At 41.0% G+C, this 26,535-nt stretch overlaps 1 protein-coding gene across 1 annotated transcript in view; it reads left to right on the top strand.

The window, feature by feature from the left end:
- Nucleotides 1-26,535, top strand: part of ica1 (islet cell autoantigen 1) — a 92,525-nt gene that overhangs the window by 45,254 nt on the left and 20,736 nt on the right. Inside the window, exons 7-12 of the mRNA XM_078422118.1 lie at nucleotides 450-575; nucleotides 8,155-8,253; nucleotides 11,769-11,869; nucleotides 17,216-17,265; nucleotides 18,813-18,893; nucleotides 19,000-19,059. Of these exons, the coding sequence (XP_078278244.1) occupies nucleotides 450-575; nucleotides 8,155-8,253; nucleotides 11,769-11,869; nucleotides 17,216-17,265; nucleotides 18,813-18,893; nucleotides 19,000-19,059 (517 nt within the window). The remainder of the gene's footprint in view (nucleotides 1-449; nucleotides 576-8,154; nucleotides 8,254-11,768; nucleotides 11,870-17,215; nucleotides 17,266-18,812; nucleotides 18,894-18,999; nucleotides 19,060-26,535) is intronic.

The following is a 26,535-nucleotide window of genomic DNA, read 5'->3' on the forward strand; positions in this document are numbered from 1 at the left end:
GCTGGCTCGAAGGGCCGAATGGCCTCCTCCTGCACCTATTGTCTATAGTTATAGGTTGCCACCCAGAAAACGATCCACATAGGGTAAGTTGTCATTGTGACTGTGTGAACATAAGCAAATGTTCACCTTCATATGATAACTCTCTGATTGTAGTTAATGGATGTTGGTGCTGGTGGCCCATTCAGTGCTCAATTGTGAAGCTGAAATCAATTCAGAAAAAATTGAAAACTTACATTTCAAATTCACAAAATTCACTGCTTTCTGTGCCAATCTTCTCTCCAGGCCAAAATATTATGTCCTTGTGACTTAGAATTTTGTGAATATCTTGTCAAATGCTGTCTGGGTCAGTTTGATTTGCCACACGTTTCTTAAACATATATTGAGATTTTTATTATTTGTGGCGTTTGTTCAAAGTTGTCATGACATAATTGATTTCTGTATAATTCAAGGTTCAAGGTCAAGTTCGTCATACGAAGATTCACTTTGACAAACTAAAGAACGACGTGTGCCAGAAAGTAGACTTACTTGGAGCAAGTCGTTGCAATCTTCTTTCTCACATTTTAGCAACTTATCAGGTAAAGGCACTGGAGCTTCCTATTCATCTCATGAGAGATACTTGTAATAATTGACAAATTCAATGAGCTGCTTATAAGTAAAATGAGGTGAGAACATTTTATTATCCTCATCTCAGCCAATTTTACTAAATAGTGTGGAATGAGAATAATTATGCAACAGTAAAATGCACTGATCTGAGACAAATTGTATACGCATCTTCAATCTTACATTGTAAAAATTAGACTGAAACTTAAATTTGTTGAACTTTTGCATTGTTTCAGGGTTTAAGTAAGTTGTCATTGTGACTGAGTGAACATAAGCAAATGTTCACTTTCATATGACAACTCTATGATTTTAGTTTATTAATGTTGGTGCTGGTGGCCTATTCAGTGCTCAATTGTAAAACTGAAATCAATGAAGAAAAAATTCAAAACTTACATTTTGAATTCACAAATTTGGTGTTCAATTAGCTTCTTTTAAACTGTAAACCGTAAGTGGAGGAAGGCCACAGAGGCAGAAAGGAAAGGACTCGAGGCACTGCAGGCAGAAGTAAAGCAGCGGCTGGCAATCCTGCGAAGAGCAAAATGCCTGGGAAAGCAACGCAAGAAAGAACGGGCGAGGACAGGCTTTTGCAGAGACCCATATGTTTGTCATAAGCCTCTTTGTTAAGGAGAAGAGCGGGATCCTGAGAGTACCTGTAAAGGAACTGGAGGAGCACCTGAGGAAGACGTACTCCGACAACCTGAGGCATGAGCCAGTCACCATTCCAGATGACATGCCACCTATTCACCCACCTGAGCACCAGATGGACACAAGGCCTCCTACATGGAATGAGGTGGAGAACACAGTTAAGTGGGCAAGTACAATATCAGCCCCAGGGCCCAATGGCATTCCATACAGGATCTATAACAACACCCCTGGTGTCCTGAAATACCTCTGGAAGTTAATGAAAGTGGCATGGGGGAAAGGAATCATACCTAAGGCATGGCGAAGGGCAGGAGGGATCTTAATTCCCAAAGAAAAGAACTCCTCAACTATTAGCCAATTCCACCAGATCAGCCTTCTGAATTTGGAAGGAAAGATCATCTTTGGTGTTGTGGCCCAAAGATGCTCAGCGTTTTTGCAGAGCAACAACTTCATTGACACGTCAGTGCAGAAAGCAGGGGTACGTGGTTTCTCAGGATGTCTGGAACATGCAAACGTCATCTGGCACCAGATACAACTTTTAACTTCTTCCAGGTCCCAGAGGTCACCACAAAGCTGGTAAAAGCTTACTTCCAGGACCAGTTCTGTGTCACAACACAGGACAACACCACCACTTGGCAGCACCTTGAGGTAGGCATAATGGCGGGCTGTACCATTTCTCCCCTGGTTTTCACCAAGGCAATGGAGCTCATCATTCGAGCATCACGATGGGTGGTCGGAGGGGAACACTTGAAGAGTGGGCTGCGTCTTCCTCCAATCAGGGCGTACATGGATGACATGACCACAATAACAACAACAAAAGCATGCACCAAACGCCTGCTGGATAAACTCCAGAAAAACATCAAATGGGCACGAATGGAGATTAAACCCAGCAAATCCTGCTGTATTTCCATCGTCAAAGGCCGGCTCACTGACAAAAGGGACCGCATCAATGACGAGACAATACTAACTGTCCTGGAGAAGCCTGTCAAAAGCCTCGGGCGATGGTACACCGCATACCTCAAGGACGCAGAGCAGGTGGAACAACTCAGGCAGGATACAATCAGTGGCCTCAAGCAAATCAACAACACTGCTCTCCCAGGGAAGCTGAAGCTTTGGTGCCTTCAATTCGGTCTGCTGCCCCGACTCATGTGGCCAATTACCATCTATGAGGTCACTTTATCCCATGTCAACCAGCTGGAGAGACTTGTGAACTCACAAGTGAGGAAGTGGCTTGGGCTACCGAGATGCCTCAGCAGTATAGGACTCTATGGGAATGGAGCCCTCTCACTGCCAGACTCAAGCCTGGTGGAGGAATACAAATGCACCAAAGCAAGGCTGGACATGACACGAACAGAATCCCGGGACCCAATAGTAAGAGGCATCGCTCCAACCCTAGCAACAGGGAAGAAATGGACTCCAGCAGCAGTGGTACTGGACGCAAAATCCGCCCTCCGACACCGGGACATAGTTGGCCATGTCCAACAAGGCCGAGGGGGCTTTGGCCTAGGAGCAATTAAACACCTGGCAAAAGGCTACTCCAGCTGAACATCGGCACCTAGTGGTGGAGGAAGCGCGCCGCCAAGAAGCAGCCAGGTGTGCCAAAGCTATATCCCAAGCCAAGCAAGGCCGCTAGATGAGGTGGGATGACGTTAAGAGGAGGAAGATCACATGGAGTGAGCTGTGGAGCATGGAGTCAAATATGTTGAGCTTTATTATCAGAGCCACATATGACGTCCTTCCCTCTCCCACAAACCTAAATCTTTGGCTGGGAGAGGATCCAGCCTGCCCCCTGTGTGCAGTTCCAGCAAACCTCAAGCACATCCTGGTCGGTTGTAAGACCAGCCTAACACAAGGCAGATACACCTGGCGACACAACCAGGTGCTGAGGTGTTTGGCAGCTGAACTCGAGTGCAAGAGAGTTACCACCAACGCCATGCCTATCAATGCCCAGATAACATTCCCGCAAATAACATCCTTCCTCCGTGAAGGAGAGAAACGGAGGACTAACCCCTCGCCTCTCAACTCATGCCCACTGAACACAGCCAGGGACTGGGAAATGCGTGTTGACCTAGGCCAGAGTCTTTCCTTCCCAGTTGAAATCGCAGCTACCAACCTGCGACCAGACCTTGTCCTCTGGTCCAGCTCCTGTCGGCGTGTTTTCATCATTGAGCTGACGGTGCCCTGGGAGGAGGCTGTGGACGAGGCATATGAAATGAAAAGGCTGAGATATTCCAACCTTGCAGCAGAGGCAGAGGAGCAAGGTTGGAGTGTAAGGGTGCGTCCTGTGGAGGTGGGGTGCAGGGGCTTTGTAGCCAGTTCCACGGCAAGGCTCCTGAGGGAAGTAGGAGTCAGAGGACAGGCCCAAAGGAAAGCAAGTAAAGAACTTGCCAATGCCGCCGAACGGAGCAGTCACTGGCTGTGGCTGAAAGGAAGAGATGCAGTCTGGGCTGCCACTTGACCATCTAGAGGCTAACCATGACACACACCCAGGCTTGATCACCTTGCGATGGGCCTGCCTCGACTGAGGGTGTCTTGTGATAAAAGGCCGAAACACCCAGTGACGTTGAGGTACACAACTGAAGGTGTGTCTGAATGGTAGCAACATCACCTAGTGGTCATCCCCAAGAACAACACCATGCAAGTCAATTGTAGTGCAAAACTTCAGGGATTGTAACAGCCAGTCCTACTAATTAATCTGCATCAGGGTTGTGATGTCATCCATACGTTGGGAATTTGGCTGCATTTTCTGCGTTTTCTAACTTAACGAGCCGAAGTTTGACCGCTGACCTGCTCCATAGATATGATGCCTCTTTTTGTTGCAAAGCAGGAGTTATTTTGCCAAAGCACAAAAATGATAACACATGAATCAAGCTGTATTTTCCACAGTTTCTGTCCTTAATAAAACTGCATACTTGGTGGATAAATTGTGAAATTTGCTTGTGATATATTCAGACAAATGCTTCAATATTTACATGGTTGGAAATATGTGGGAGGGTTTGATTTTGAGGTGGAGTCCAGAGGTACAGAGCTCCTGCTGAACTTATTAATTAAAAAAGATCAAGGACAGAGGCCAACCTCACAAAACAGGACAAAGCAGGACAAAGCTCAATGTGGGAATTTGTTCTGATTTTGATTTGCTATTTAAGATTTTTTTTTTGGCGGGGGTTCTCTCAGCTGTTATGTGTGGGTTTGATATTGATCCCAAAGTGTTTAGAATTTTAGTGAGTTCGATTTCCAGGTGAAGCAAAAAATGCTTTTCCACTCAACTGGAAGGGTGTCATGTTAAGGAGACAGGATGTTAGTGGGGTGAAAGAGCAAACAAAAATGTTGTGGAGGAAACAGCCCTTCTCTGCCCTCATTTCCTCTGGAGGTCTTTGTGCCAAGACCACTAGCTGCATGTAACCTTGTTCTTGACCATGAATTTATGACTTCCTTTCATGACTCCTTGACATGTCTAAAGTCATAAAGTGATCATTCTAAAGCATGGAAGACGACCCTTTTGGTGAAGACATCTTGCAGACCAAGATGCTCATCTAAGCTAGTCCCATCTGCCTGCATTTGGTCCATATACCTTTCCTATCCATATACCCTGTTCAGATGTCCCTTAAATGGTATTATTTTACCTGCTTCAGCCACTTCATCTGACAGCTCGTTCCACACCCACACCATTTTCCAGGTGCATGATTTGCCCCTTAGATTTCTATTATATCTTTCCCCTATCACTGTAAATACAAGTTCTTGATTGCCCAGCCTGCCATCTACCATGTCTATTGCCTCTCAAGCCCTTCGTGGTTTTGACAGCTCGAATTGGGTAGAGTTAGGAGGGGATAATCCCTTAAGAATGCTGAAAGAGAAGGAAAAGATGTTTCTAATGTGGAATATGTCAAAAGAGGTAGAAATTATTGAAGATGACCTTTTGAATTTGGAGACTGATGGGTGGAAGGTGAGTATAAAGGGAATCCTCTCCTTGCTCTGGCTGAAGGGAAAAGAGTGAGGGTACAAGTTACAGATGCAATTGAGAGCCCTATCATCTATGGTAGAGGTGAACCCATTGTCCCCTGTTCCAGACACTCTCGCAAAATGAAACAATATCTATGCCTTTCCCCTTGTCAGGACCCTTAAGAATCTTGTATGTTTCAATGAAGTGCCCATTTACTCTGATGAACTCCAGGGCAGACAAGCCGATAAAACCCACCTAATTCTGAAGAAGGATCCTGACCTGAAACGTCGTCTGTCCATGTTCTCCAGAGGTGCCACCTGACCCGTTGAGTTAATCCAGCACTTTGTGTCCTTTCAGTTCAGACGTCAGTGTGGTGAACCTTCACTCAACTGTTTTCAAGACATTAAAGTCATTCTTTAAAGAAGAAGCTCAATGCTGTACACTACTCAGATGTATAACCCAGTAAATGGCAGAGCACTGGACAGTGTTACATAACAGATCTAGTAGTACAGGTGCATGTTTGCATTGTTCCCTGAAGGTGGTTAAGCCAGGTGGACAGTGGTGAAATAGCCATTTGTTATGCTTACATTCATTGGGAAGGGTATTAATACGAGAACAAAACTTGGGACATCATGATACAGCATACAAGATGTTGGTGAGACCACGGAGTACTGTTGCAGGAAGGATGTCATTAAATTGGAAATGATGCAGAAGAAATGCATTAGGATGTTGCCTGGACATGTGATCTTGAATTGTAGCGGAAGGTTGGATAGGATGGGACTTTTTTTCTTTAGAACATGGAAGGCTGGAGGTGACCTTATTGAAGTGTACATGATTATAAAACCATGGATAAAGTCAACACTCGACCTTCTTCCCCACAAAGAAGATTCCAAAACTAGAGGGCATAGACTTGAAGCAAGAGAAGGGAGATTTAAGAGGGATTTTGGGCAACATTATCATTCAGAGGGCAGCCCATATCTGGAACAAGCTTCCAGAGGAAACTCTAAAAACGATTTTGTTGGCATTAACAAGTTGGGTCAACAGGCCTGCTTCCAAACTGACCAGCTCTGACTCTATAGCTCTACATACTATGTTTTCACCAATGCCCAATGTAGCTGAAGTGTAACCTCTTGACTTTGAATTCAATTTCCTAACCATTAAGTTGTAACTTTCAGCTATCTTTCCTAATTCATTGTGCTTACATACTCGCCTCTTCCCTGCAACTTTATGATCTAAATGCTCTTCTCTTCTAATAAATCCAAGGAAATTCTTGTCATGTCTCAGTTTTTGAGGTCAAGTGAGGTACACATGCCTCATTTCTATTGTTGATTTAACTGATTCCACCTATTTTTCACTAGCTCCATCAGCATTCAGACTTGACAGGATATTAGAAACATATCCACAATAAGTTTATTTGGAATATTATACATCATTAGGGCTCGCCTCCTCCCTCCCATGACATGGTCATGCTTAACATCTATGAATGGATTGTTTTTATTCTAAAAATGAGACTTATTGCTAACCTATCAAGTTTCACTCTAGCTAAAACAAGCTTGTTCTTCATGGAGCAATAATTCCACGTATGTTTTAATTGTCCTTTGGTTGACATGTTAATTGCTTTGTCAGGTATTTGTAGTAACCTGACTCCTTTACAATTAGCATGTCTGTCTTCTTTTATTTTGATTTGTATTGTTATAATTTCCTGTTCTGAGGGTACCTGCTTTGTGTATCAGTTTTAAATGGTCTTCACATTACTTTCATCATAACTGTCAAAATTAATGGTGCAGCTTTTTAAGATAGTTAAAAACACTGCAGATGTTGGAAAATGAAACCTAAACAGGAAATACTGAAAGCTCTCCTCATTTCAGGCAGCACCTGTGGAAAGTCAAAAGAGTTGACCTTTCAGGTTGAAGACTTGGGATTCTTGTTTTTAAGATGTTATCAGATAGTAAACCAACAAATACAACTTGAAGTACGATACTTAGTTTAGATACTTATTGTTCTTTCTGAAGTTTCCTAGCCCCATCAAAATGCATAAATATGTGATCATTCTTTTAGAGATTAGAATAAAGTAAATTTATAATTGAGATAATAAAAGCTTACTTTTAAATATGCTCTTTGGGAATAGAACAGGCAATTTAATTTTTTTGGTGAAGGAAGGGGTTCTAATTCTATGCTGGTGTCATGGAGGAAAGGCCTTTATGTAGGTATCCTTAAGCTAAAGGTGTTAGTATGATCCCTGCTTGTGAATTTGTATTGCAAAGATTCAAAAATTTGAAAATTATGACACTTAATTAAATCACTTATTGAAACTAATGTTAGATTTTACATGTTACGTTTTGATGTGTCTTAAATGTGGCTTTGCTTGTACGAGACTAGAGCTGTGTCTTTTCCAAGGTATTATTAAAAAGTTATAGAGGTCTTCACATTATAATCAAATTTCCTCATGAAATAGAAATAAAACATTTGGTCTATGAAGGCTTCAACAGTGATCCCACCCCCTATTTATTTCCCTGTATGCTGTTTCCTCTCGTATGTCCATCAACTCCACCCCAGTCTCCTGCCACTCACCTACATTGCGGACAATTCAAACAGCAAGTCTTTGGGATGTGGGAGCATCCTACATCCTAAAGCATGGGGAAGAAACTCACCCAGTCACATGGGGAACATGCAAACTCCACACAGAGCACACCAAAGACATTGCTGGAGCTGTGAGGCAAATTTGCTTCTTCCATTCTATTAATACAAAAATCTGAAAGTGGTAGCTGTCAAAAACTTGTGTATACTATTTTACTGTTGCTGAGTTTGATTTGCAACTTACCCATTACTGAATTAAGCCAAAAAGGTATTTGAAGATCTGTTACTTTCAAATCCTGTACTTTATATATTCAGTACTTGGCAGATAAATATAAGTAGTGATGACATGAACAATGATACAACATTAAATGTTTGCTTTTTTTTTCCTGATTCAGACGACATTACTGCATTTTTGGGAAAAGACATCCCACACTATGGCAGCTATTCATGAAAGTTTCAAAGGATACCAGCCATACGAGTTTGCAATGTTGAAGGTAAATGTCTAAATGAGGACAGAGGATCTAGGGGGATAGAGGAACTGAAAGAAATTTTAATTAGACGAGAAATAGTATTGGGTAGACTAATGGGACTGAAGGATGATAAATCCCCTGAGCCTGATGGTCTGCATCCCAGGGTCCTCAGGGAGGTGGCTCTAGAAATAGTGGACGCATTGGTGATCATTTTTCCAATGTTCAATAGATTCAGGATCAGTCCCTGTGGATTGGAGGATAGCTAATGTTATCCCACTTTTCAAGAAAGGAGCGAGTTAGAAAACGGGGAATTACAGACCAGTTAGCCTGACTTCAATGGTGGGAAAGATGCTGGAGTCAATTATTAAAGAAGTAATAACGGTGCATTTGGATAGCAGTAAAAGGATAAGTCCAAGTCAGCATGGATTTATGAAAGGGAAATCATGCTAGACTAATCTTCTGGAATTTTTTGAGGATGTGACAAGTAAAATGGATGAGGGGGAGCCAGTGGATGTGGTGTATCTAGACTTTCAGAAAGCCTTTGATAAGGTCCCACACGGGAGATTGGTGACTAAAATTAGAGCACATGGTATTGGGGGTAGGGTGTTGACATGGATAGAAAATTGGTTGGCAGACAAGATGCAAAGAGTAGGAGTAAATGGGTCCTTTTCAGAATGGCAGGCAGTGGCGAGTGGAGTGCCGCAAAGCTCGGTGTTGGGGTCGCAACTGTTTACCATATATATTAATGATTTGGAAGAGGGAATTCGAAGCAATACAAACAAGTTTACGGATGACACAAAGCTGGGTGGCAGTGTAAACTGTGAAGAGGATGTTAGGAGGTTGCAGGGTGACCTGGATAGGTTGAGTGAGTGGGCAGATGCGTGGCAGATGCAGTATAATATAGATAAATGTGAGGTTATCCACTTTGGCGGCAAAAACAAGGAGGCAGCATATTATCTCAATGGTGTTAGGTTAGGTAAGGGGGAGGTGCAGCGAGACCTGGGTGTCCTTTTACACCAGTCACTGAAAGTTGACGTGCAGGTATAGCAGGCAGTGAAGAAAGCTATTGGCATGTTGGCCTTCATAACAAGAGGATTTCACTATAGGAGTAAAGAGGTTCTTCTGCAGTTATATAGGGCCCTGGTAAGACCACATCTGGAGTATTGTGTACAGTTTTGGTCTAATTTGAGGAAGGACATCCTTATAATTGAGGCAGTGCAGCATAGGTTCATGAGATTGATCCCTGGGATGGCGGGACTGTCATATGAGGAAAGATTGAAAAGACTAGGCTTGTATTCACTGGAGTTTAGAAGGATGAGAGGGGATCTTATAGAGACATAAAATTATAAAAGGACTGGACAAGCTAGATGCAGGAAAAATGTTCCCAATGTTGGGCGAGTCCAGAACCAGGGGCCACAGTCTTAGAATAAAGGGGAGGCCATTTAAAACTGAGTTGAGAAGAAACTTTTTCACCCAGAGAGTTGTGAATTTGTGGAATTCTCTGCCACAGAGGGCAGTGGAGGCCAAATCACTGGATGGATTTAAGAGAGAGTTAGATAGAGCTCTAGGGGCTAGTGGAATCAAGGGATATGGGGAGAAGGCAGGCACGGGTTACTGATTGTGGACAATCAGCCATGATCACAATGAATGGCGGTGCTGGCTCGAAGGGCCGAATGGCCTCCTCCTGCACCTATTTTCTCTGTTTCTATGTCTATTTATATTTTCACGTTCATTATTGCTTTACGGAAATTTGGGGGAAAAATCTATTCACTTTTCCTTGTTTAGTTTTCTCTTGCCTATGGTGAAAAGGGTCTCCAATGCTTTTGAGATTTTTAGAATTGCATTTATGAATAAACATACTTGGACTGCAAAACATTAACAAAGCAAATATTACAATACCATAGAGAGAGAGACGAGGAACTGCAGATGTTGGAATCTTGAGTAAAACACAGTGTTTAAGGAAGTCAGCGGGTCAGGAAGCATCTGTGGAAGGAATCGAGGGACAATGTTTTGGATCTTAGTTTAATTTCATTTATTATTGTCACCTGCACCGGGGTACAGTGAAAAGCTTTTGTTATGTGTTATCCAGTCAAAGAAAACACACGCCATCCACATTGTACAGATAAAGGATATAGGCTACAACATTTAATGCAAGATAAAGTCCGATTAAAGTCCGATCAAATGTCTCCAATGAGGTAAATGGGAGGTCAGGGTCGCACTGTAGTTGGTGAGAGGACGGTTCAGTTGCCTCGTAACAGCTGGAAAGAAACTGTACCTTAATCTGGAGGTATCGGAAAAAAACTGCAGATGCTGGTTTAAATCGAAGGTAGACAGAGCCCCATGACAGAAACGTCAGACTGGGAGCGGGAGGGGGAGATGAAGTGCTGAGCCACCGGGAGATCAGGTTGGTTAAGGCGGACTGAGCGAAGGTGTTGAGCGAAACGATCGCCGAGCCTGCGTTTGGTCTCGCCGATGTGGAGAAGTTGACATCTGGAACAGCGGATACAATAGATGAGGTTGGAGGAGGTGCAGGTGAACCTCCCCCCCTCCCCCCTCCCCCCTCCTCCCCTCCTCCCTCCTCCCCTCCCCCCCTCCCCCCCTCCCCCCCTCCCCCCTCCCCCCTCCTCCCCTCCCCCCCTACCCCCCTTCCCCCTCCCCCCCTTATTGTTGTCCACCCGATCATTGTTGATTTGTCCTGTTTTTAATTCAGGCTGGTCACTGCACCGGCCAGATTTGAGCTGTATACTGGAAACATTCCCTGCGGCACTACATACCCGTCAGCAAATGTCTCTTTGTTCAAGAACACACGAAGTAGGAGCTAGGGGAGAAGAATGTTGCACAGAACGATACTGCTTCCAGGATGGAAAGCATTTTCTTTGATGCTCTGATAGTTGTCACTGAGATAACATTTGGGGTTGGGGACAAACCCAGGACATTGAAAGTCTCAAACGTCCCTTTTGTCATCAAATGAACATAATGTAGGCACAAATTTGTTATCAGTATATATATATATATATATATATGTATATGTGTTTATATATATATAAACACTAAGCCGAACAATGCAGACATCAGAGAATGCCAGTAAAGGCTTGGAGATATATTTAAGAATATTTTAGCAGAAGAGGAAAGTGAGAGTGAGAGGTTTAAGGCAATCTTGGATAATTTTTAAATTTGCAGATCAAGCAAAGGGTTAGGTGGAGTGGTGAGGTCATAGAGTCGTGGAGCTATGCAGCACAGAAACAAGCCCTTCAGCCTAATTTGTCCATGCTGACCAAGGTGGAAACCAAGATGGAATATTTGAGTAAATAACTAAATATGATCATTGTGCAAGATAAAAGGGGTGACAGTGGATTAATTAAATGCCACTTTCATGCCCCTTCTCTCGTGAGTATATTCTATTATGAGATGTAGGATCATTTAATTGACTCTATGTCAATTTCTTTGATTGCAATTAGACAGATCTTCATGCAGCAACACTTTAAACGTGCTGAAACTTTGGTGGATGTATAATATTCGGTGAATCTCATGTTTTGCAGATTTTGCAAGGACCTGTAAATAAATTGATGGAACAGGTATCACAAGAAGACAATAATGCAAAGAATAATGCAACAAAGGATGCATCTGATAAAGATGATGAGTAAGTTAGGAAGCTTTGTATAGATTTTAAGCAAAAGGAGTAGAATTCAGCTGGACAGGTTGAAAAGAACTTGGTTTGCATACTCACACCATTCTAACTGTAACTGAACTTCCATATAAGGAATAAGATCCAGTCTCAAATATTTCATACCATCGAGCTGTAACTTCCACGTTGAATTGGAGCAATTGCAAAGCCAATACCACCTAACAGGTAATTGTATTTCACTTTTTGCTAGGTTTTCTGAATATTGGTGGTGCACTCCCAGCCTGATTTACAAATGATGGGATTGTTGAAATAGGAGGAGGGCTGGGTTTCCTGAATAACATTGGAATTGTTCTTCTGCCATGGTTTCAGAACCTCTATTGGATGCCTTTGCTACGTTGCTGAGGTCCTGAGATCCTTTAGTGGTGAGCGTCAAGTTAGCAAAAGCATCTTTCTGTTGTTCCTCTACTACTCCATAAGATATTCCATGGAGTCCAGTAGGGTGAACTTAGACAAACTCTTTACTCGGAGGGTGGTGAATCTATGGAATTCATTGCCATAGACGGCTATGGAGGTCATGTCAATGGATATTTTTAAGACTGAGATTGACAGATTCTTGATTAGTAAGAGTGTCGGATTATGGGGAGAAGGCAGGTGAATGAAGTTGAGGGGGAAAGATAGATCAGCCATGATTGAATAGCGGAGTAGACTTGATGGGCTGAATGACCTAATTCTGCTCCTAGAACCTATGAACATCTGAAGAGTTTGCAGGTCTCAGGCTGTGCCAGTACACAAATCTGAATGTGTGCATCCTTGAGAAATGAGGAAAATGATAACAAGGAGAAATGCCATTTTTGCATCTGATGGTCATTCCACTAAGTTAGGATTGTGAAGGCAAAAATATAAATGTTGCTGTTGCAAGAGGAATTGTGTTTGTTGTCTTTTGTTCAGATTTGGAATATGAGCACATATAGCAGAAACTGAAACCTTGTCATCCTGGTAATTTGAAGTTGGATCCTTTTCTTCATACAGATGTCAGGTCTGCAGCAAAAGCATTATCCCATTTGAGAAAGAAGTCAATAATTCAGGAGGTTTGCCACAAAAAGGGTGTTGTATATATTTTCTAAGGAGTGCTTTGTTATGCCATGTCTGCTAAATACATGCAGACTACCTCCATGACCAGCATGTGGTACCTACGACTAGAAATTCTTTCATGTAGCACAACACATTTTTGTGATGCACAAAGCAATTTAATATAATGCCCAGTTGCTAAATAAAAAACAGGTTCTATGTGTGTGATTTGCCCACTTATAAAGATTTGTTCTGGGTACTCATTGGTGTGTAACATGCTTATGCCCAGAGATTGTTATTCATGTTATGTGACATGCACTGCGTTTTGCTTCATTTGCTTAAAATTCATTTGTACACCTATGACTCACAGATGGTGCCGGTCTCTCATACAGAAACAGTCATTAAGTGAAGAGTTGAGGCCTGCTTCTATGTTCGTTAATGGGGATCAGACTTAACCAGTTCAGGGCTGAAATCTGATCTTCTAGTAGAACACAAATATTGCTCTGTGCTGTAATGGTGGTCAATTGGGAGCTTAGGGCAAGCTTTTGAGTAAAACAATATTGTTTCGATTAGTGCAGGAAAGAAAACTGAATTAGTTGTAATAAAACAGGAAATGTTGAAATGCTCAGGAAATTAAGCTGTTATGTGTGAAACAAAGAAAACAGTTGATATTTGAGGTTAAAACTTTTCCTTTGAATACAAAAATGTCAATTATAACCAAATGTACGGAGGGGAAGTTGAATAAGGGGACATTAACTTACCACAGTGATGAAGCTGCAAACCAAAAGGGGTGCCACAAGTAGAGGCACAAAGGTTCGATCTAGAAAGAGTGTAAATAAAAATAGAATTGTTTCTAGTAATTTACTGAACAGAAAAAAACAATGTTCTGTATTTAAGGTTTGTAAATTGTTGAAAAACTTGTCAAGAAGGCTGTAATAAAATGAAATGTTTAAACATGAGTTACGCTACACTGAAACTGTAGTTGGATGAGGACAGGTTTGCCACATTATTTTTGGCCTAAATCTAGCTGCTGATATCAAGATGTTGACCAACTCTCATGGTTTGTTCAGTAGATGTCCTACTGAATCAATTGAATCATCTTTGCAAACAATCATGGTGCCACCAAGGAGACCAAGCACAACCTTGTTCCATTGGGACAGTTTCTGGTCTGTTTCATGGTTTTTGGTACTTTGTTTGTATAATGAAGTAGCTGCTGTTTGTGTCACTCCCAAGAGAATTGGTGCAGTTGTGATTGTAATGGTATAAGAAAATAACTGCAGATGCTGGTACAAATCAATTTATTCACCAGGTGTGTGTTAGTGAGGGTAATTGTGCCTTTTAGTGATTGTAATGGTGCCTGTTTGGTTAAAATCTTTTTTATCTGATAAAGAAATGCATAAACTTTAACATGTCTAAATTCTAAGATCTGATTGTTTTTGATAAGTTTTGATGGTTTTAGTTTTAATTGTTTTAGCTGGTTGTCATTTGTTGTAACATGAAGTATTACATAGTTTGCTTCAAGCCAACTGTTTTAAATCTCTTCATCATGGTTCTTTAGTCAGTTGTTATGTGTAGTATATGAATTTAAAATTTAACAAATAGTATAATGAAAAAGTTTTCTCACAATAATATTTAGATCTTAAAATTACATTCTTGTATAATAACTTGTATGTGGATTATTTTTGTCAAATGGTTTGTTTATTATGATTATCATGCTGCAAGGGTAGTAACATTGCAATGGATCAAGGCACTGTTTATCACTAAAATTAAAATTTCCACTTACCAGACAGATTTCTCAGCAGACGTTGCATTGAGAAATTGGAAATGCATAATTTAAATAGTTTACAATGAAAACTGCTGCATTATTTATGAAGCAGAAATGAATAATGCATTTTATGTTTTTATGAATATTTTACAAAGTATTTGAAAACTATGTTTGACAGAAATTTGAACAAAAAATACTTTATTTCTTCACATTCTTTACAATGCAGTGCGCTTTATTGCAATACCATAGATTAAAAGTTGGATTGGAAATATCCCTAAAATGGAATTTGTTAAAAGGCATACTCTCTGACGTAGCTGGAATACTGTCATTACATGGTGGCAAATCTATATTTACTTGTTTGCCCACTTTCATTTATTCTGACTCTTCTAAAAGTAGTGATTGAAGGCTCCAAATATACCAGCGGTCTTCACTCATCTAAATGGAAATTAGTGTCAGCTGAAATGATGAGAGCCATCACAGCTCAACTGTACTCTTGTTCTGGGGACGCTATGTAGGATTATTTTAAGAAAGAATTAATTTACATTTTTATTTCCCTCCATCCTAATCCCTTGGAAATTGATGAAAATGTTGTGCATCATAGCTGAGATTAGCCAGCCTGTATTTTGTCACGGGGTTCATGGCCAAGCCATGTAAATAGTTTATCTACTGCATCATTCGAGTTCTGTTAAATAAATGTGCAATCTTACTTCCAGATTAAGTCTTTATTTGGGATTATCCTACAACTAAAAGTAAAAATAAATTATGTCCTTTGAAGTCGCAGGACTGCTGCATTTTAATGACCTGTAACTGTTTTGTAATAAATTTATAATAAATATGCGCGCCAACTTTACATTGTATGCAACTGAGCTTTGCTCGTCCTTGATGAAAAAAAGGACACATCGTTGTATTGCATCTCCCTACTTTTGTGCCTTTTGGAGACTGGAAATCAATTGAGTGTTTGAGTGGGAGTCATCAACCTGCAATGTTAACGGTTTCTCTCCACAAATTTTGCTTGATTTGTAATTTCTGTACTTTGATTTCCACCGTCCACATTATTATGCTTTTAGGTGCATTGTCATTGAGCGGGGAATGGCATAATTACACCTTTTGTACAAAGCCCTGAAGCATCAAATATGTAAGCTGAAATTACTCAATTTGTGTCCAATTGGGGTGGAGCAAAGAACAAACCTCTTGATTTTTCTTAATTTTCCCACCAATCTTCCTTGCAATATCTTAACATCTGTAGCTGATTGGACAAGCTTCAAATTTCATGTTATTATGTTAGCGTCCATAATGTTATGTCAATTTCTGACTCTAATTCCTCATCAGCAGACCACAATCTGGCAGCAATACTTCCTGCTCCAAAACCATCAACTCAGGAGCACCAAGGCATTATGCTCGGTCCTCTGCTCTACTCTCCACACCCATAGCTGCATGGCCAGACACAACTCCAATACCATCTTTAAATTCACTGACGATTCCACCATTGTTGCACGAATAATGGGTGATGATAAATCAGAGTACAGGAGAAAGATTGAAAATCTAATTGAACGTGCCAGAACATCAGGAAGACAAAGGACACATAGGGTGATGCATATTTAGAACACACTGTCAGAGGAAATGTTAGAAGTGGATACAATGACCATATTTAAAAGTTACATGGTTGGGAAGAATAATAACAAGAAATTTGTCCATTGGTGTTATCCACAAACCTATGAACTATGCCACCTACATTCACTTCCGAATTGTTAATATAAAATATGAACAATAGTGGACCCAGTACCGATCCATGTGGCACGACTTTTGATTTTCCTAAGCATCCTAAATCTGTGACTTTGACTAATGATTTAAAATATTGCTTCTCAAGGTCTTGACATTCTAAAGAATGGTACTGATAAACTGGCCCTACATATATATTGCACTCCATTATTGCTTAAAATAAATGGCAGCTTTTCTACAGCTGGTGGACTGCAGTTCTGTGGAATGTGTCTGTTGGCCGTGAATTCACTTTTATGACAAGTGACCGTCAATTACATTTTGATAGCTTTTGACCAATATCCTATCCAATTTTGGATTGAAGGGAGGGATTCCAAAAGGGGAGTCGTCAATACTCCACTGCCAGGAGGTCCATGGCATTGTAAGTAGACACAAAATGCTGGAGTAACTCAGCAGGTCAGGCAGCATCTCCGGAGAGAAGGAATGGGTGACGTTTCGGGTCGAGACCCTTATTCAGACTTCAGACATGGCATTGTGGACAGTCGTGTTATTCTTTCCCCGTCATCTTTTGCATGAGCTTGAGGATAGTCGGAAATCTGCCATCTTTACCTAGTCTAACCTATATGTGATTCCTAAACCACCAACTAATTTCCAGTTCATGGAAAATTAGGGATGTTAAAAAAATGCCAAATGTCTTCCTCATTCAATGTTAAAATACATTTTTAGAAGCTGAGAATTAATGCAAAGTTTTAAAATTATGGAATTAATTTCAAGCTAATAAATTACACTTTTTTTGTTATTTCATCTGGCAGGCTTATCTCATTGAACGAAGATAAGGAAAACAAGGAATCTGACAGTTCTGGTATAGTTTTCTATCTTGAAAAGCTTACTTTATAAAAACAGCGACACACAGGAAAAGGTTATGCTTTACCTTTCCATATTCCTGCAAATAGGACAAGGTTATTGTGGCTGAAGGAGGTTTTAAGCTCAGAACGAAGTGCTTTATCAACCCACCGTGCAACTCTTCATTCAGTTTCTCTGAAACCCCTTGTATTGCTTTTTAAATATTTATTTTACTTCCTTCAAGTCATCTTTTAGGGTTTTGTTTTCCCTCTACACCAAATGATCAATAATTTGATGTTCCAATAATTTTCTTTGGTGATGGGGGAGGGGGACAAGAAGGTTTCCATAAGGTTTCCAATCGCCTTGTACAAATTTTATGTTACCAGCTAATCAACCAGCAGGATCAATTATTCCCTTTATCTTAAAATTACTAATTCGCTGGATGTCTCTTTATTATTTATATTGTAATTTGGGCTGAGAAGATTTTTTGAATTGATGTTCTTAGAGTTTTCCTCTCCCTGATTAGTTTGCTGAACCACACAAGGGGGCAGCATTCTCAAGTCCTCTGATCTGTTTGTTTGAGAATCATTGAGCCAGATCCATCTGATGAGTAGCCTGTGGTTGCATTGGAGAACTCCCTGCTGGCTGCAGCGTGCAGGTCTTTTCTCTCCTAAATCTCCATGTTGTTGCAGTCCAGCTCATGATAAGCTGGAAGAATGCCATTTTACATTTTGACTTGTAACATCGTGCTTTCCAAACGCGACACTGAGTCCAAAAAACTCGGATAGTGATTCTGATTCTTCCATTTACATTGACTCCAGACTTGTCTTTTCTTTCTTGTTCCATTACAATCCCTTTTCGCTTTGTAACAATTAATCTGGCTGTCTTCCACCAGAACAAAAAAGTTCCCTGTTGTTCTTTTTAAGCTATGTCACATTCTTTGCAACTAATAACTTGCATCAGAATGGAAAATGTAAGAAATAAAATATGGTCTTTAACATGAAAAATGATCTGCATTGCTGTTCCCTAAACTCCTTAGTAGTTCCAATGTTTAGTTATGTAACGAGATGCAGCCAGCTAATGCAAAATTAATTTTTTTTGTCATCTTACAAAGTACAATTTTTTGGCATCTTGCCTTTCTCTGTCATTTCAATCGATTCCAGCATCTGTTCTAATTTTTTTTAAATAGTAACCCCCACCATTTAGTTATTGGTGTCCATTAGAATGAAATTCTGTGCCTGTTCTGGTTTCCCCATTAACTTAAGAAAAGCCACCAGTGGGGCCCGAAGAGAAATGGTTTAAATAGTGCCACACACAATGTGTTGGAGTTACATTGTACACTGTGTAAAGTTGAAATAAAGAACTGGAATTTCACTGTTTAATAAACATTTATTATTTGGGATAAGAAAAATATTTTTACCATCTTGATGGTAGTTGCTATTTTGTTTTGAATTTTCTCCCTAAACATTTTGTCTAACCTCGGCTTCAGTAGTTTCAGAGATAATACTCTTTACAGATGAGTAACTGTAGTTTCAGAAATCTGAATTTCTATTTGTTCCTTTTCAGATACTTCTCTGTCTCCAGCAATGGGAAAAGATACCTTTTCAACTTTGGAACCAATATCTTCAAATAATCAGCATAAATCAGGTAATGTTTTCAGTGCATTTATTGTCAGGCATAAGGCATTCCTTTCTCCCGTCTCTTATTGAGATCTTTGACGGTGTTAATCGTTTCTAAAACTTTCCCTCAACAGAATCCATAGATGATTTGTTAGATTTGAAAAAGGAAGAAAAGGCAACTTTGTCTCTGAGTGGTGAGTGCAAAACAAAAGCCGCAACTTATCTGGTACTGTTGCACGTCACTTTGAACCACTCTACTGGAAATCAAGGGTACCACTTACTTTGTATTGCCACAGCTTAAACAGCTTCAAAAACTCTCACCATCCTGACCTTGAATTATATCACCGTTTCTCAATGAGCTGTCCACATAACAAATATCGAATTCAGCACTCTAAAGAATTTTATACAACAAAATAGTGTAACAAACATGGATTCAATGATGAAAAGGCAACCTGCTGGAAGAATTCAGTGGGTTGCAAAGTATCTGCGGAGGCAAATGTATGCTGGCATTTTAGGTTGAGACCCTGCATCAGGACTGAGAGGATGGAGGTGAAAATGGTCAGGAAATACACAATGGAGAGGGTAGGGTGAGACAAAGGACGATGGGTCAAGGGTGGAATCAGATGGGGGTGCAGGGGAAATGGTGGAGGGTGGAGCTGAGGAGGAAGGGGATAGGAAAGGTTGCCATGGGAGGAGAAACCCAAGTAATTGGGTGTTTGGATGATGGGCAGATGGAACCTGGTGGGGAAAGGTGATGAGTGTTGGTAACAAGAGGCGAGAAGCAAATGGGAAAGGTGTACACAAGTAGAGAGTACCTTGATGGATTGCTCTTTTTCCCCCACAAATACTGCTCGGTCTGCTGAGTTCTTCCAGGCAGTCTGTTTTTCTCTGCAGGTTCTAGCATCTGTAGTCCCTTTTGTCTCCATACAATTTTTCAATATTTTCCCTTATGAAATCCTTACTCCCTGTAACACTTGAGAATAAGTACAGAATTAGAAGGAAAGGCCAAATGAACACAGATGGAGAAGTGGTGGAGTAGAGCAAGCTTTTGATATTTGAGGCAGGTGGGACCCTACAGACATCAGATGGATTGCACCTCAGTGGGATGGGGACCAATATCCTCACTGAGGATATTGGGAAGGTTTTAATCTAGCTTGGCACTTCAAAGGACATTCTATGGAGAGAAATAAACCATTAAGTGAAAGTTAGAAATGTAGTGAGCAAAGTAAATAAATGAATGGACAACAAAGACAAACAGCAAACGGGGTCAAAGAGAGAAGATTAAAAGTACACATCGAAGCATCATAGGCACAGAAATTCTGGCCAACCTTGTCCATGTCAACAGTGATACCTACCTATGCTGCTAACCCTATTTGCCTGTATTTAGGCCCAAATCCCTCTATGCCTTTCCTGTTCAAGTATCTATGCAAATGCCTTTTTAGCTTTGTAATTGTATCTGCCTCCATGACCTCGTTTCAGCAACTCATTCCAGATAGCTACCACTTTTTGATGGGTAAAAAACACCCTTTAGCCCTCAGATCTTCCTTAAATGTCTTGCCTTTCACCTTGAGCCCGTGCCTACTGGTTATGCGACAACGTATGTGACAACCAGTGATGGTGATTATACGACAAGTTACAGATACAGATTATAGTCTCCCCCGCCCAGACAAAAAGACCCTGACTATCTGTCACTCATAATTTTATAAACCTCTTTAAACTCACCACTCGGCCTCCTATGTTGTGCGAATAAACCGAGATTATCCACTCTCACTTATAGCTACAGTCTTCTGTTCCTTGCATGTGCAGTCTAACCAATGTTTACCAAAATAAATGGTGTATTCTAATTATGATTAGATAAAAATGGCTACATGATGACCATAGCTGGGGTTCCAGGATATTTGATGCTTAGGAAGGACAGGCAAAAGGAAAAGGATGTAATGTTCTCAATAAGGGAGAAGGATAGGACATGTTCTTGGCTTAGCAGATTTCCATGTAGAATTAGAATCTATTTGGGTGGAGCTCAGAATTAGCAAAGAACAGGAAATATTTGTTTGTTCCTGAGTCTTTGGGCTTTGGCAGAACAGTCACCTGGAACTGACAACTCACAACCAAAACTGTCACTGGTCTTATTGTTGCAACAACTATAGGGTGCACTCTTGGGTGCACTGAAATTTCTAGGCCATGTCTTATAAAAATAATTTATTTTTAGTTTAGTTTGGTTAGTTTAGAGATACAGCGTGGAAACAGGCCCTTGACCCAATGAGTCCACACCGACCAGCAATCACACATACTCTAGTTCTATCCTACACACTAGGGACAATTTATGGAACCCAATTAACCTACAAACCTGCACGTCTTTGGAATATAGGAGGAAACCAGAGTACCCGGAGAAAACCCACACAGTCACAGGGAGAATGTAAAACTCCCCACAGACAGCGCCCTTCTTCAGGATTGAACCCGCGCCTTTGGCTCTACCGCTGCACCACTGTGCCACCCCATCCTTGGATACATTAAAGGCTTCATTGATTATATTAAATGTACGCCTTGTGAGAAAGTGTATATGCAGGAAAAAAATAACAAAGATGTGAGGGTATTCTTTAATAAAAATTATTTATCGTCTCCATCTCTAAAATTTCCCAGTTAATTAAATCTTGTGTTCTAGTTAATTAATTATCAGATGGTTCCCTTGTCAATTAGGCCTTTGCCATTCCTGAGATTGTTGTGGATATTTGCATCAACAGAAACTGGAGGGGTGATAACAGCTTTTCTTTAAATGAAGTCACACCATCTGGTTATCACTTCTGCCACTTCCCAGCCCAAGTTCCCTACTCTTCTGGCACGTTACCCCGAACCAGAAAATGCAATTACTCATCTGTTACTGTTTGAAACAAAAATACAGGTGATCCTTGCATTGTGGTGGTGGGATTACATTAATAGAAAAAGGTTCATAACCCAATTTTCTGTAACGTTTGCACACGCATCAAGAAATGCGAATTGTAATGTGACTTGATTTATTTACTTTTATTATTTATGTAGGTTCTGTGAGATGATATTATTGCATTTTGTAAATTTTGGAGAAATTATTTCTGAATTCTGGAAGAGCAAATTTCCATTAACCCGAATGTAAGACACGGTTTCTACCAGAGTGAACGACCTTACATTTTTTCACATAATTCTAGTTACTCTACCTGCCATGCATTTGCCTATTCAAGGACCCGATCTCGTCTCCCTGAAGCCAGTCTGCATCTTTCTCATTACTCACAGTACTATAAAGCATTTAATTATTTTAAAAATGTATAAATTTCACTTGGTCCCCTCATCCAAATCATTACTGTTTGGCCTGTAGTACAATCTCTTGAGGAGCGCATTATTCAGTCTTCCAACCTTTTTATTCCTGCTGTCTTTATCCATTATGAGTCCATGCTAATATATTACTCCCAATACAGTGTGCTTTAATTTTGATTAATAATCTCTGGTGTGGTTATGAGAAAAAACTTACTGGAAGTCCAAATATAATTCTTCATTTATTTTCATTGAAACCGCAAAAAAACTAAAACATTTGCCTAAAATTAATTTTCCTTGTGTAGATAGGTTGACTCTGCCCTAAGCTATTATTATTTGTGTTATCACCTCCTTAATAATAGATGTCAGCATTTACTCTACCACTGGTATCGTGCTCACAGGTTTATGGCTGCTTACTTTTACTTTGCCCTTTCGTTTTAAATAAGAGGGTCGCATATGCTATCTTAAAATCTGTGGGAACTGTTCTAGAATCTGTGATATTTTCAAAGATGACAGCTATTTCACCCACTATGTCCACTTCCATACCCTGGGAAGCATGTTATCAGTGTCTGGAAGTTTTTCAGCTTTCGGTCCTATTAATTTCTCCAGTATTAATTTTTTACGATGTTCAATTCTCTGAGCTCCTCATTCACACTTGTTCCTTGGTCACTTTGCAACCACATTTATATTATCATATTTATTACTATTAATAAATCACAGGGAGAATGATTATTCTATTGAAATACTATGAAATACTATTAATAAATTAAGAGCTAGATAGAACTCTTAAGGGTAGCGGAGTCAGGAGGTATGGGGAGAAGGCAGGGACGGGGTACTGATTGAGAATGATCAGCCATGATCACATTGAATGGTGGTGCTGGCTCGAAGGGCCGAATGGCCTACTCCTGCACCTATTGTCTATTGTCTATAATGCCATTAATTCACCAACATGTGCATGAATGTTGCATATATTTAAATAAAGATACTTCCATTTTATCTTTTCCCTTTCACTGATTCAAATTGAAGAAAATATATCTTCAATTTGAGTCAGTGAAAGGGAAACGATAAAATGGATGTATCTTTATTTTAATGTTTGTATGCTAACTCCCAAACTAATTCTGGTCACCTTACCGAGAGTGATACTCTGCATTATGCTTTGTAATTTCTCTTAAACTTCTTCAATTTCCCTTCAACACATACTACTCTCTGCTATTTAGTTGAAAGTCTTATTGATTCCCTGGCAATTTAATTCATGAGGGAATGGTCCCAGCTATTGAAGAGAAGCCCAAAGGATTTGAAAGCTATTTTTTATTCATACGCACTTCTGAGCCACACATTCAGTTCTTTGATTTTTTTTTACCTTGGGTAAATTTCCACATTGCTTGGGTAATAATCCTTGGGTATTTCTGTTTAACATAACCTCCATTTTACTCCAAACCTTCACTATCAAACCTTGTACTCTTGCCTGCTTCATTCACATTTCTAATAAAAAGAGGCTCCTTTATCACTATCATTGAGGCTAACTGGTGCTGGCTCGAAGGGCCGAATGGCCTACTCCTGCACCTATTGTCTAACTGCCTCCCTTGTTGATAGACACAAAATGCTGGAGTAACTCAGCGTGACAGGCAGTAACTCTGTGATGTTTCGGCTCGAGACCCTTCTTCAAACCTCTCTTGTTTCCTTTCCATTCCCTGGTCCACTAGCCCATTCCCTGGTCCACTAGCCCATTCCTCTCAAGGCTCCCCTGTGCCCAAACCCCTGTGCCTGCATCGTTGTGTCGATTTCTCATTTCCTCCCTCATGTTCTTTCTAAGCTCATTCGTCCTGCATTGGGATAAAGATGAAGTTTTCAATATCTTCCCACTAAACTGCTCACCAGACAATAGACAATAGACAATAGGTGCAGGAGGAGGCCATTCAGCCCATCGAGCCAGCACCGCCATTCAATGCGATCATGGCTGATCACTCTCAATCCGTACCCCGTTCCTGCCTTCTCCCCATACCCCCTCACTCCGCTATCCTTAAGAGCTCTATCCAGCTCTCTCTTGAAAGCATCCAACGAACTGGCCTCCACTGCCTTCTGAGGCAGAGAATTCCACACCTTCACCACTCTCTGACTGAAAAAGTTCTTCCTCATCTCTGTTCTAAATGGCCTACCCCTTATTCTTAAACTGTGGCCCCTTGTTCTGGACTCCCCCAACATTGGGAACATGTTTCCTGCCTCTAATGTGTCCAATCCCCTAATTATCTTATATGTTTCAATAAGATCCCCCCTCATCCTTCTAAATTCCAGTGTATACAAGCCTAATTGCTCCAGCCTTTCAACATACGACAGTCCCGCCATTCCGGGAATTAACCTAGTGAACCTACGCTGCACGCCCTCAATAGCAAGAATATCCTTCCTCAAATTTGGAGACCAAAACTGCACACAGTACTCCAGGTGCGGTCTCACCAGGGCCCGGTACAACTGTAGAAGGATCTCTTTGCTCCTATACTCAACTCCTCTTGTTACGAAGGCCAACATTCCATTGGCTTTCTTCACTGCCTGCTGTACCTGCATGCTTCCTTTCAGTGACTGATGCACTAGGACACCCAGATCTCGTTGAACATCCCCTCTTCCTAACTTGACACCATTCAGATAACTTCCCTTTTTGGATGTTTTCTTCACAGATACCATTTATATTTTTCTCACTTTGGTCCAACTTTATCCCATTCAAATCTGCTTTATCCTTATTCTCTTTTCCTCCCTCCCACAGTCACCCTCCCATCACCGGTATAGGTCCACCACTGATTTTCTGGCACTGGTTCTAGAGCCTTTCTGGATTATCCGTTTTGCCAGACCAACAGAGTCATGGCCTCCGAGTGGAGTCCAATGGTAGTAGCAGAATGGTCCGCCAAAGGACCGAGAAACGAGAAACAGCCCACAAAAATGGCATTTGAAGTCGACTGCGGGGACTGAGCTGCCGTCTTCAGCATGGCCACCATAGGAGGGCAAATTCAACTCGTCAATCGGCGTGGAATTCTCGATGAGGTCGAGATGCGGGGGCACCCATTTTGTTTGAAGGCTTCCAGAGGAATTCAAGTGCACTCTCGTAATTTTGACTGGTTTAAAGGAGGCGCCGGACCATCAGTTGCCAGAAAATCAGTGGTGGACCTGTAATCACTTCTCAGTAAAAGAAAACCCTTAACTCTTGTGTCTTTGCAGGCCATTGCCACATCTCCATCCTCTCTTTACTCTCCCGAGCTCCACAAAGGTGATATGACCTTCCAAATTTGGTCTTTCCAACTCGCTTTCCATAACCTGTCACAGCATCAAAATAACTCTTTATTAAAGTCACAAATGACATCCTATGTATTGGTGAACTCTTTATTAAAGTCACAAATGACATCCTATATGTTGGTAAACCGATCCTTTTTGTCCTTTCCAGTCTGCAGACATGTTTATTTATCAAATATAGTTTAGTTTACAGATAAAGCGCAGAAACGGGCCTTTCGGCACACCGAGTCCACACCGACCAGTGATCCCCCTCACACTAACACTATTCTATACACACTAGGGTCAATTTACAATACTGCCGAGCCAATTAGCCTACAAACCTGTACGTCTTTTGAGTGTGGCAGGAAACTGGATCATCTGGAGAAAACCCACACAGGTCTCGGGGAGAAGGTACAAACTCCATACAAACAGCACCCGTAGTCAGGGTCGAACCCGGGTCTCTGGCGCTTTAAGGCAGCAACTCTACCACTGTGCTACTGTGCCGCCCACATGACTCTAATGTCACTACATTGTCTCTACATTGTTCAACTGTGGATCTACACTCATTTGCCTACAACAGCTTCCCTTCGCATTCTCATACCATCACATCAGGAGTCCCAGAGGGAATTATCGTTAACTCACTCCCTTTTTTCATTTGCATGCCGAGTCTTGAAATTATTCAAAGGTAGAGCATCAGTTACCATGTGTGCACCAACAACACTAGTTCCCATTGCCTCTCCTGACAGCCATTCTGTCTCTAAATTGTCAGACAGTTTGTTCTCGGCTAAATACAGGAAGTCCAAATTATTGTTAGATTTCCCTGCCAGAAACTTGGTATTCTCGGCACCAGCTCCATCATTTTCTGTGATGATAGTTTGCGATGTAAACGTAAGATCATCTGAAACTCTGCTGCTAATATACTAACCTGCACCTTCTCCATTGCCCACTATCATGCTCTTGTTCACCTACATTGGCAACACCTTGACTTTGACACATCCATTAATTCCCAAATTCATCTGGTCTGGGGTTCTCCCGATCTCTTTAACTACTTCTCGCTTTGCAACCTCAGAAATTCAGGCTTTCTCTTATACATTTTCTTTTGGCTTTCTGCCAAATCAGAGTCTGTGAGAACA

Source organism: Rhinoraja longicauda, chromosome 2 (genome assembly GCF_053455715.1).
Source record: "Rhinoraja longicauda isolate Sanriku21f chromosome 2, sRhiLon1.1, whole genome shotgun sequence".
In the NCBI taxonomy this organism is placed as follows: domain Eukaryota; kingdom Metazoa; phylum Chordata; class Chondrichthyes; order Rajiformes; family Arhynchobatidae; genus Rhinoraja; species Rhinoraja longicauda.